Below are 12463 nucleotides of genomic sequence, written 5' to 3'. Positions count from 1 at the left end.
TTTTGAAAGAGACCGTTTTTTGGTGGTTTTATGAAGAGTTAGCTAAGGTGCATGTGTTGTGTTTTACCTTGTGACAAAGCCAGGCTAGCTTTGTCCCACTGCGTCCAGTCTTTATGCTAAGCTAATTGCCAGCTGGTTCATATTTAGCATTATCTTATACACATGAGAATGCTATCAATCTTCTCCTCTCACCTTCTTATAAAAAACTAGCTAATAAAGAACCATACATCAACAATATGTTTATTAGGATACATCATTATCAACACTAGCACCAGGCTGCGAACATTAGCTAGCATTCATCTTTCTCAAGGGACAAAAGTAGCCTACCTTTTAGCTGAAGTTCATCAATGCTAGCAGTCTGAAATCAACTATACATCTGTGATTTAGAGATGGGAAATACCAGGCTGTTGTGATTAATACATTGTCAAAGGATTAATGACATCAGCTTATTTTTATTTATAGGCTAAACACGGCCTGTGTTAATGCTCCCGCGCTGCTCGTGACTCTGAGTTACTGTTCATAATATGTTCACTTGTTCAGGAGCCTTGCTGTACGAAGTGTTGTAATATTTTAGGTGTTTTCATTCAGGAGCCAGAGCTTTAAGTGCCTCCAGACCTGCAGATCACTATTTGAACAACTCTTTTTATGGAACGCCTTTTTTGATCCATTAAAACAACGCTGCCAAAAGGAGCCATTTATTACACCTCTACAAGCCAAAGAGCAACTATGCTTTCTCTTTAGGCATGATGAAAGGCATGCTAAGCTAACATAAGCAGAATTAAATGGAGACTTGGACATCAGTGCATGGTGTTTGGCAGCAAAACGTGTTATGATTGAATGGTGAGAGGAACAAGACTTGGTCTGTTTAACTAGGTCAAACATTTTCATGGCAGGAGCCCCGAAATAACTTTGCATTAAAACAGAGATCCCAATTTGAAGAGACTAATCCAATCACAGTTTCATTTAACAGGGATTGAAACAAGAAATGGGAAATCAGGAAGAGACTACGTAAGTGAAAACACACAGAATCACACTTTCTAAAAGACCCTGTAAAAAGAGAAAGGTACCCTGGATTTCACAATTGTACCTTATAAGTAAACTGATTGACCTGTGTTGTGTTTTTATCTCAAGTACAGACACTACACAACAACAGGATGTTTAATTATGTGCACCTGTTTGTCAAATAAACAAGTCTGAATTAACAACACATGTGTAATTTATGTTAAACATTACCATCCTTCCAAACAGCTCAATAGGATGCTCCGGACATCTGCATGTAAGTTAATTTCTAACATCTTATCTTCATCCTCACTCCTCGAATTTTCTTCCTCGTCCTTCAGTTTTCTATACTGTGAACTTTGCAAAAATCTCTATCAGTGCTACATTGCAGACACATGCAGCCTGGTTCCAGTGCAGATTTGTTTTGTGATTCCAGTATTTCTAGGAGGAAGACTATTTCCACCAATTGGAGAAATGAAATCGGCGCTTTGGTAGTGCAGGATTAAATACGGGACGTCATCTCTCTCCGTGGATTTATACATTTGATTTGTTATACTCATGGTAGTAGATTGAATGGAGAAAAGGGATTCACAATCAAAATAGGACTCTATTTTCAGATTCCTTGACCAAACTCTTAGTGTGCCTGCTTATTCCCAAAACACATATAAATAATATAAATAGATGTTCTTAAGATTACAGTCGCTGAAAACATAGCATTTTAACTAGAAATGCTCACAGTTTTTACGTCTGCCTTAAAAAAAAAGTCCAGTGGAATATATTTTCACACAGCCTATGGTGTCTGTCCCTTATCACTTACATTGAAATGTATTTAGGAATGAATCATCCCATAGGCATATTTCTTGTTTTTAGACATACTTCAACCTATCCTTTAATTCAGGGATGTCAAACTCAAATACACAGTGGGCCAAAATCAAAAAATCTGTACTGGTCGAGGGCCGGACTGGTTCAATGTTTATTGAATGAACTTATTTGCACATATTAAACCTGGAACTAACAAAGCTTAAATGATTGCCTATCAAAACAACATTACACATTAAATAATCTGAGTCATTTCTTATGATTATATTTTTCAGGCCAACAACAGCTTCAAAAAAACTATTCCCCTCAAAGAAAAAACCAAACCTGCCCTGTTGTCGCAAGAAAGAAAGTGCAGAAGGAAACATCCATTAAACTCAGGTTGCTGCTCTGTGATGCTAGTTCAAGCAGATAGTTGGCATCTCATCTCGGGTGCAAGGTCATCAATGTTTGGGCTCAGGCTCTGAGCGGAGGAGACCCTCAGGATGGAGTGAAGGTGTGCGTGCAATATACCGACGGGCCAGATCTAATAGTAATAAGAAATTAACCTGCGGCCCGAAATTAAATCCACCACGGGCCTGATTTGGCCCCCGGGCCTTGGGTTTGAAACATGTGCTTTAATTGATTTGCCCGATTAAATGAAGATTAAACTAAAAATATCAGCAGCACACTGAGACATCCCTGTTTGAGAGGGAAGCACATTCAGACAAACCAAAAGGGTGAGAGGAAGTAGGTCTGAAGCTTTATGAGACAACGAACAAAAGCTGGCACACAATCACTCGAGGAACATTAGTTATGATTGTGAATACAGGTCCTAGATCAGTTATATAATAATAAAAACATACATATTCCCCTCGTTAAAAGGCATGTGTGGGACTCTGAACCGGATAACCCTTAGAAACACCGCCAACAGCCGTGATGACGGTTTATTATAAAAGCCGCCTCTCACTTTTGCATTATTGATTGTTATGCATATTTTTAGCTTGTGACGTTCCTGCTCCCACAAAGTTATGTAAGATTGTTATGAATAATACAACGTTTGATGACAATTTAAATGCTTCAGCAGGAACTCAGGGGACTGCCGGATGAGATGTGAACATTTGACGCGCTCACTGGGCATGAATTGTCTCTGTGTTTGCAATGTAACTTAATTATTCACCACAATGGGACCAGTTAGGAACTAGGAGGGAACAGGGCACGCAGCAAATGGGTAGAACATGTTTTGCTGGAGGGCCACCCAAGAAACTGACACAATAATCACTTTATCAGAGACTTTTGTAAACTGTCTGTTAGTAAGAGCCGGTGTTGGTGATTATAAGGCTTCGCTCAAGAATGGGAATTGTTGTTAAACTCTTTCTTTCCAGTTCTCTCTCTCTCCTGGAAACAGCAGGAGGTGTGAAATAGCAGCATGAGCTCACGCTGCACGTGGCCTGCTGGCTTCCTCGCTGCAGGACGTTTCGTGTGTTTCACCACAATATGCTGCACATGTTTTTAATTTATATTTATGGAGTTGTTGTTTTTCTCTATCAGTGTACCTTCATTATATTTTACAATCCCTAAGCAATGGGTGATTACCTTTCCACTCTCATTATGACTAGGAACTTCAACGCATTTGAAACCTTTATGAATGTGTTGCTCCCACCTCTCTTCCACTGCATGTCTGTCTTTAAACGGGACGAAGGAAGTGGTGGAGTCAGATTATCTTGAGCCACCATCTAATATGTCAAAGTCTGACATCACGCCTTATCTTAATAAACCTGGGCTCACACACACACACACACACACACACACACACACACACACACACACACACACACACACACACACACACACACACACACACACACACACACACACACACACACACACACACACACACACACACACACACACACACACACACACACACACACACACACACACACACACACACACACACACACACACACACACACACTCTCTTTCTTTCTTCTCCAGGCCTGAAATACTATACATTTCTCCAAACTCGAGCTGAACCACAAAGGTTGACATTATTATCGCCCAGCATGGCCGACAGAAAGCTGGAATTCCCCATCATTTCACCATAAATGTTATCAATGATAACTTAATACAGGTGTTTATTTTAAGCAAGGTTATACCCTGGTAAAGCCTTGGTTTGTATAAACCCCTGGCCTCAACATAACACCATATGTTGATATAGTTATAGTGGAGGCGTGTGGTGCAGTGGATTGAGCGTCGGTGTTCGGATCAGGTTCAAACCCCACTGGAGCCAGCATGTCGTTGTGTCCCTGAAGACACTTCACCCCAAGTTGCTCCTGTGGGATTGCCCACAGTATTGAGTCTGTGAGTCGCTTTGGATAAAAGCGTCTAACAAGTAACATGTCATGTAATAATAGTCTCCATTATTGGTTTCAGTTTTAAGTCTCTCAACGAGGTCTAAATGCACAGTGACTGAGCTCACAATTTGACAAGATAAAAAATCTACAGTCGACAAAAAAAGCTCATATAATAATTTGCTAATCATCCAGCAAAGTACAGCTGAGGCTATTGTGTCAAATGTGAATAATATGGACGATACACGACAGAAAGGCAATGATCCCGGATTTCAGAGCATTTCAGAGCATAGCTGAAAATATAAACCATGTTTCTTCTTTTCTTCTAAAACATTATTAGATTAATCAAATCTGAGCAGCAGGGGGCCTTTTTGATTAACACAACATGTTTCTTTAATGTGCAATACATATTATCAAGGCTTGAAGAAAAAAACAAAATGGCGGGAAGCTTGAAAAAAAGAAATGTGAAAGCTGGATTGAAAACGTAAATGCACTGTGACGACACATTCATTCTTTGAGTAAAGCTGAAACACTTTAACAAAATCCAGATTATGATTTCCTTTGAGGTTTCCGAGCAGTTTCCCTGCATGAAATGGGAAATAGTTTTACTCTCATTACTACTCAAACCCAAGTGTTTCACAAATGCATTCCACCTGACTCAACCACGGCCCATCCAATGAATCCAGACATCTTATTGGCTGAAGTTGGGGGAAAACCAGCTCCTCCACTCTGCAGCCCACCGAGGTTCAGCAGGTCACGAGCCAAAGCCTCCACATCTAACTGTGGGACAGCTGCCTAGCACACTTACTCAACCTTCCTCATCCAAGTAGGAAGAATTCATTTCTGAGAAGAAGCGGTAACAATTGCCAGGTTCTTTTCTCCACATTTCCTTTGAATGAAAGCAGGCGTGTTATGGATTCAACAGGTGGCCTCAGTTCTCTCCCATGGCCCCTGAGTCAGATCAGAGCAGGTCTTCTTTGCAATGCTCTCCGGGTGTGTGTGGGCGGTTATACATTCATCTTTTTGATAACCAATTTCAGATTTATAGGGAGTGAGGATTTATAATAAAAGGAGAGGGTCGTTTGGCCGATATTCCCTTTTTAAAAGCCTGTTTGAGTCTTTTTGAGGATTAAAGCTTTAGGTTTATTTAAGTATAAGAGCTGGGGTTAGACACATGTGTTGGTTAAGTTACAGGTTATTGGCTGGAGAATACATAGAGCAAATTAGTGGGTTACTGTTGTAGGTCCTCATTGCGTGCTAACTTAACCTAAGGTGGCTTAAAGAGGACATATTATATCCATTCTCAGGTTCAAATGTGTATCGTGTGTCTCTACTGTGACATGTCTCCATGCTTTAATGTTCAAAAGGACTTTATTTTTTAAACCCACTTAAAATTAATATGTATGTATCCGTGATTCATCATTAGACAAAATGCACTGTGTGTAAAAAAGGGATCCCTTGTTGCAAAGCATTGTTGTTTTGAAGGTATATCAGGAAGCTTTTTTTCAGCAAAAGCGCCCTTTCATCCCAGCGCATCCACTAAACTTGGAAATGCTGAATATTGGAGAACGGAGCGGCATAGATGGCATACCTTGAAAACTGAAAATCCACTTCAGTGCAGTCCATTAGCAGCTTGTGTTGCTTCCCCAAATTGAACAAAAACTATTACTGGGAAAGCGATAGAAAACAGTTACAGTATGGTGACAAGTCATAAGACGGGGGGTTTCCCGTTAGCTACATGGTATCTTGTTTTCTCAATCTTTTCCTTTTCGGTCAATAGGGGACTTTCAGAGATCGAAAGGTCGCCGCCTCATTCTCTCCAGGTCTAACTATATCCCTTTAACTCTTGCTCCGTCCAAGATAACACGACCTTGTGAAGGACAGGAGGGAACTTCCATGACTTGACACCATAACCTGCATGACAGCGCTTATCGTAGCTATAGGGCGGCTGTTGTCGAGGATTTCGAGTGTTTGTTACACAGATAGTCACAAAAAGGGGAATGTTTGTGTTTGTAACTGACAGAGAAAGAAAGACACCCTCCGGATCTGGCTTTTGGACTCATTACTGTATATTCCAGAGGAGGTTGCACATTCCGGAGACCACACCACATGACTGTAAGGATGGGGGGGTGAGAGCGGGAGCTACCATTGTTGGGCTAAACTAACACTCAGATCAGATGGGGGGGATTGAACTGAGTAGCGTAACTGTCTATTGAGTAGCCTTTCCTTGCACACACAAGAGCTGGAGTGATTTCACTTCCATGATCAACCATCAAAAGCTTTGGGGACAGAAAGATAAACAAAGAAAACACTGTATGGCAGAAAAACAATGGCAGACATGATGTGATTTAGAGCCCTGTGCTTTTAGACCTTTTCAAGAGAGACACTTTTATCATGCGATCATTGCCCAAATGATGGGGATCTTTCTCAGTCATCTAAAGCCCAATGGAGGTAGATGTGGCTGAGTGCAGAGGCTGTATGGACGTGGGATAAGTTGCCCTGTTCCTGTTCCTTGACTCGACAGGAAGCAGGAAGTTGCAGAGGAAGAGCCCTCTATCAAAAGAGCCTTTGAGAGGTGGTGGGAGGGGGAGGGGGGGGGCTGGGGAAGTACCACAACAAACTCCCCAGAAAAACTCCACAGCTTAACACACACAGACACAGAGTCTCCTCTACAGCTGAGGCACTTCCTAGCCAAACTATCGGCTACCAATGCTTACTTGAGATTGACTAGATTTCACACCCATGTTGACTGTAAGTGGTAATACTGTATGTGTTAAATATATCCGCCAATGTTAGGCACATTTTCAAAAAGGTGCAATGACATAGTAAGGGGATTTACCAGTAATATGTCATCTGTTTTAGGACACTTTAAAGGTCAGATACAGTCTGGGTAGTTGAGACTCAGGTAGGTAGATGTCACATGTCGATGCTGTATGTAAATGCTGTGAGGAATACAAAATGTTACCTCAGCAAGTTTGTAGGGTACGATGAGCCTCTCTCCGACAGTCACCGTCTTCCTGGTGGTCAGAGCTTCCAGCAGCATCTCCTCTTTGACCTGATGAGGGACACAAAGACAAAAGGACAAGGTCAGGGTTTGGTGCCTAATTATTCCACCAACACGTGCTCTTATATGTAGGCTTTTTAGGCACAGGAGAACCTGCCTAAAACATTGATTCCTTTCCCGTTTCTAGAAGACGAGTTGCCCTGTTCCTGTTCCTTGCCTCGACAGGAAGCAGGAAGTTGCAAAGGAAGAGCCCTCTATCAAAAGAGCCTTACAGAGAGGAGTGGTGGGGGGCTGGGGAAGTACCACAACAAACTCCCCAGAAAAACTCCACAGCTTAACACACACAGACACAGAGTCTCCTCTACAGCTGAGGCACTTCGTAGCCAAACTATCGGCTACAAATGCTTACCGTACTTTTCGGACTATAAGCCGCGACTTTTTTCCCCATTTTTTTTGTACAGCTAACGGCCACTAGGGAACCTCCTAAATCTATGGATTTTACAGGTACAATTAACCACCTTTAACTCTATGGGCTCTATGACCGGTCCGCGCCCGCCACCTTTAAGCGGCGGGCTCCAGCAGGAAAAGCTGGAGGCCGGAAAAGAGTGAGACAGGTAGCGCGCCAAAGTAAAAGTGGAACCGAGAGACAGAACGAGAGCAAGACAGACGGACAATTTAGCTGCTGCGGCTTATATGCAGGTGCGCTTTATAGTCCGGAAAGTACGGTACTTGAGATCGACTAGATTTCACACCCAGTTTGACTGTAAGTGGTAATACTGTATGTTCTTTTTTTGGTGTGTAACATTTGATGCCATGTCTGTGCAGCAAGAAATAATAGCAGGGTAAGTAAATAGTGGAATTGTTCATCTTCATATCTGCAACTAGTCTCTCTCTCAAACCAACAAACCAGAGTTGGTGATTGTTGGACGTGTTTAAACTTGTTTCTGTTGAGCTTAAATAAAACGTGTTATACGAAGATCAGTGAGGTAAAATGGCTGTTTCTGTCAATGGAGTCTGGTGTTTTGTTGTGTTTGTACATAAATGATATTACTCGTCCAAAACGGTATTCATTTTAGAAAACCATGTATTGACTTAACCACATCATAGCATTTAATGAAAGGAGTTAAAATTAATACATGATTTGTCCCAGGAATACTGTAAATGCAAATTGTAACCTTTTCCGTTAAAGACAAAAGCCAGATGTTAGTGGGTGTTATTTCTTTTTTGTCCCGTGGGAAAAGGGCTTTAGAGATCTAGCATGTTGCCAGAGAGATTTATGTTTAAGTCGTGACTTATTAGAGTCAAATGATTGCACTCGGCATCAATAGTAAAACAAACCTTGTTAGCATTAAACATGGCTACTGATCATACCAAAAGTCTCTGCGGAGAGCTGTGAGATTATTTTTGTGATAAACCTTTTTTGATGGGTGAAAGTGATGAAGTCATGGGAACAGTAAGAACAAAAACATGCAGCTATGCCCCGGTCCAATAATGTCCAAAGGTATGATTTTATTAAAAGGGGTTCTCCGAAATGTAATATTGCACTTCCATAACGCTGCAAGACTCACAGGAGACAGATCAAAAAAGGAATGAGTACAATTCAAACAGCAGAAGCCGAGATATAAAGACTTTTAGATCCATGTATGGGTCTGATTCCAAATAATGCAGAATCTTACACTTCCCATAATGCAACAGGCATAAAAAAAATTCCACATACTGAAAACTCATCTCTTTCGACTCCACTTCGAGCGATAGAATTACTAACAAAGCACTTATATACTAATAAAGAACTGGCTTATCTAAAGCCAGTTGAGTAGCACTTGAAATACTTGGCTCTATGAAACCTTATATGATTCTGTTTTCTTGAAGGTTGTGTCTTCCTGGTCGAACGCACTTATTGTAAGTCGCTTTGGATAAAAAATGTCCACATACAGAATTCAAGTAAGGCATATAGTTGTGATGGTTAAACAAAACAGCTGACATCTACCAGGTTGCAGCTGACTCCAACCTCTAACTAAAATAACTTATACTGTATATACTGTATAATGTAATGTTCATAAGAGGAAAATAACATTTCGTATCATATGATTTGTTTGCAAGTACTGTGCACAATGTGACAAATATCAAAGATATGTATTATGTACATTAAAACACGACACATGGCTGGACAATGAGTCCAATTGCATACCATTGGACAATATGTCATTCCCCAAACAAGATGATGATGTAGTTAATATATGTGGTTGGAGTGGAATACTTTCCTCAGTGTATAAGCTATTTAAAGACAGACGTATCACATGTGTTCATCTCTGTCTACAGTATAAGCTGTTTCTCAATTGACTTTCCAGGAAAAAGTGGCACACAGCAGACATCACCCTGATGACAGAAGACTTTATCCATATCACTCATCCCTAACAATCTACTAAGCCTCTGCTCACAATAGCTCTGCTGCTTTGAACCCGCGCAGCTGGCCAAGATTAGCCCGTAACCACGGCTCTTGCCCCTTTCGCACAGACGTGCAGTTCAACACTATGTGGCGCGTTCACACTGACTCTAAACGGGGCCCCAGACGATCCATTGATGACGCGGGCCACAGTGAGAAGCAGATGTCACCACACACATCTTCTACATCTATAGGGATTATGGGAGTGGGCCGACCAGATGCTGCTCAGACCAAGTGTGTGTGTGTGTGTGTGTTTTTATGTGTGTGTGAGTACATGTGGCAGCATGTCTTGGTGTGATTGTCTGACGTCTTCATGTGCAACAGTCAAGAGTGTTACAGCGAATACCATTATGGATCTATTTTTGTCAACTGGCTCCTTTTGTTCGGGCTTTAACATAAACAGACGGGGGAAAGGGTGTGTGTGTGTGTGTGTGTGTGTGTGTGTGTGTGTGTGTGTGTGTGTGTGTGTGTGTGTGTGTGTGTGTGTGTGTGTGTGTGTGTGTGTGTGTGTGTGTGTGTGTGTGTGTGTGTGTGTGTGTGTGTGTGTTTTGGGGGGTGGCATAATCAGACTTCATTTCACACTGCATGGTAATCCCTATTCTGCAGCCTGGTGATTGGTCTTTAGCCGGTACATGTCCATGTATTAGTCGCTTGGTAACAGGCTCGCAGCTCCGCCTATGATCACGTCTATGACGCCATAACACACAGGAGTTTGTAAACACTGATCTGGGGTCAGCGATGCTGTTGTTGTATTAACCTTTTTTATTTATTTCCCCCCTGAGACATGAAGAGTCTGATTCAGAGCAAATCCTAATGTCTGACAGATGCCGTTCTCCATCTTCTATGTTTGTTAAACACCGACATTCATAGATCATTAGCTCCACTTCTTTGTTTCAATGGACCAATCACAGCTGAGCATGAACTTTGACATCACTAACAGTTCTGCGTTTAACATTACATGTCACTGAAGGCTGGACATGATCTTAAAAAAGGCTCATAGAATTGAAAATGTATTGAAAGGGTTGCAATTAGATGGTATTGTATTGTAATTGCTATCTAGCACTAGTGCAATATCCAAATCTCATTAACCGTTATATTTGGTAAAGGCTAAATATTTAAAAAAAAAAAAAAACATCTATTGCAATTATTGTGATGCTTCAGAAAGTCCCTGTTAAAAAAATAATCTTGATTGGTACAGATTCTCCATCCTCCAGTCAAAATAATCGCAATGAGTAACCTTCCTATATTTTGCAGAAATGGTAACTAGGGAAAATAAAATCGGCATATTTTCGGCCTTGGGCCTTGGGCTTAGAAACTGGCTTTAGTGGGATTTGTCGTCACAGTAAGCTACTCTCTGCGGACCGGTTACCAGTTTGCACAGGAATGTTTTGTGGTAAGCTCAAATCACTCAATTCCCCCGCGCAGAGGATCCAGTCCGTCAGCCGTCCATCAGCCGTCTACTTCCTCCTCCAGTGCCACATCCACAGGAAACAGGAAGTCCTGACTAGTTTCATTCCTATTCATTCATCAATCCACACTGGTGCCAATCACTTATACCACACTTAGAGCTCACATCCTATCCTGAGTGAAATTATAGATTAAGTCAAAGTCAAAGTACAGACCGATTAAACAATTGGTTACTCATTCATATTACGACTTCACTTGTTTGTGCACTTTAGCTGAGCTTTCCAGTCTGGCATGACCCACGCATAACAGCTTTCAACAAACCTCAACAAGTCATTTAGCATCTTCTATTATGCAAAGGGTCTTCAAATGAAGTCATGCATCACCAATCAAGACTAAGTGCTAAGTACTTTTGATGGCGCCCGTCTGGTCGGTACATCCTTTCTGTTAGCATCGAGCTAATTCAATTAGAAAATAAATTCAAAGGCACTTGCCGTCTAAATCATAGTAAATGCTTTTCTGTCAAGTTGCAGTTCAATGAAAGCAACCATTTCACCGTTATTTACCAATTTACCAATTTATTTCTCCAATAAACATCAAAAATGTGTACTTATTATTTCTGGAAAACATATTTTTAAAGAATTGTTGCATGCATCAAACAAAACCAATGCTTATGCTTTACGTATCTGCCCTTTTAGTAAACTACTCACATGAAATACAAGTGATTTCCCATTGGTTGACCCCTCTTTTGTCCCATTAAAACGTTCTGTTGCCACGGTAAAGAGTTCAGGTCGCCCTCCAAATGCAGTTTTAATGTTTCTCTTTGTTCGTTTGATTTCATTAGGCTGTGTTTCGTTTTTCCTTCTTTCTTCTTATTCCTTTTAAGAATGTGTTATACGTCCCTGGGGAGTGGGGACAAATAGCCATTGCACCAACTAACAGACATCCAAATAAACTTGGACTTAAAACACTAACCCGAACATGTGGCCGACATGTGGCTGAGCCCACGTCACTGAACCCTGGACCTGTGGAGAGTCGAAGAGGCCGGCCTGGATGTTAAAGGGGAACCAGAGCGGCCCTCCTCAGTCATAACATCCCGCCGGGCTGTTGACAGGAGGCTCCAGCACACTTCGGACATTGTTTTGTCAGCGACTCAACAAGCACATCCGGCTAATCGTTGCAGTTTGTAACGGGGACTGGCCACCATCCCTCGACCCCGAGGAAAATCAGAACAGCATGTGGATGTTTGAGCCGTCCTCACAGAAAACAAGTGTGTGTGTGTGTGTGTGTGTGTGTGTGTGTGTGTGTGTGTGTGTGTGTGTGTGTGTGTGTGTGTGTGCGTGTGCGTGTGTGTGTGTGTGTGCGTGCGTGCGTGCGTGCGTGCGTGCGTGTGTGTGTGTGTGTGTGTGTGGTTTGCACTCAGTGTCAAGATTGAACACACATTCACCATAACATCATACACTT

The 12463-nt window shown here is 41.7% G+C and overlaps 1 protein-coding gene across 1 annotated transcript in view; it reads right to left on the bottom strand.

Moving 5' to 3' along the window:
• The window catches only part of LOC117447554 (unconventional myosin-IXAa-like), a 171935-nt gene that overhangs the window by 55608 nt on the left and 103864 nt on the right, over positions 1-12463 (bottom strand). Inside the window, 1 exon segment of the mRNA XM_034084284.2 lies at positions 7114-7203. Within this exon segment, the coding sequence (XP_033940175.2) occupies positions 7114-7203 (90 nt within the window).

This window comes from Pseudochaenichthys georgianus, chromosome 6, assembly GCF_902827115.2.
Source record: "Pseudochaenichthys georgianus chromosome 6, fPseGeo1.2, whole genome shotgun sequence".
NCBI lineage: Eukaryota > Metazoa > Chordata > Actinopteri > Perciformes > Channichthyidae > Pseudochaenichthys > Pseudochaenichthys georgianus.
This window is presented reverse-complemented; position numbering and strand designations above follow the sequence as displayed.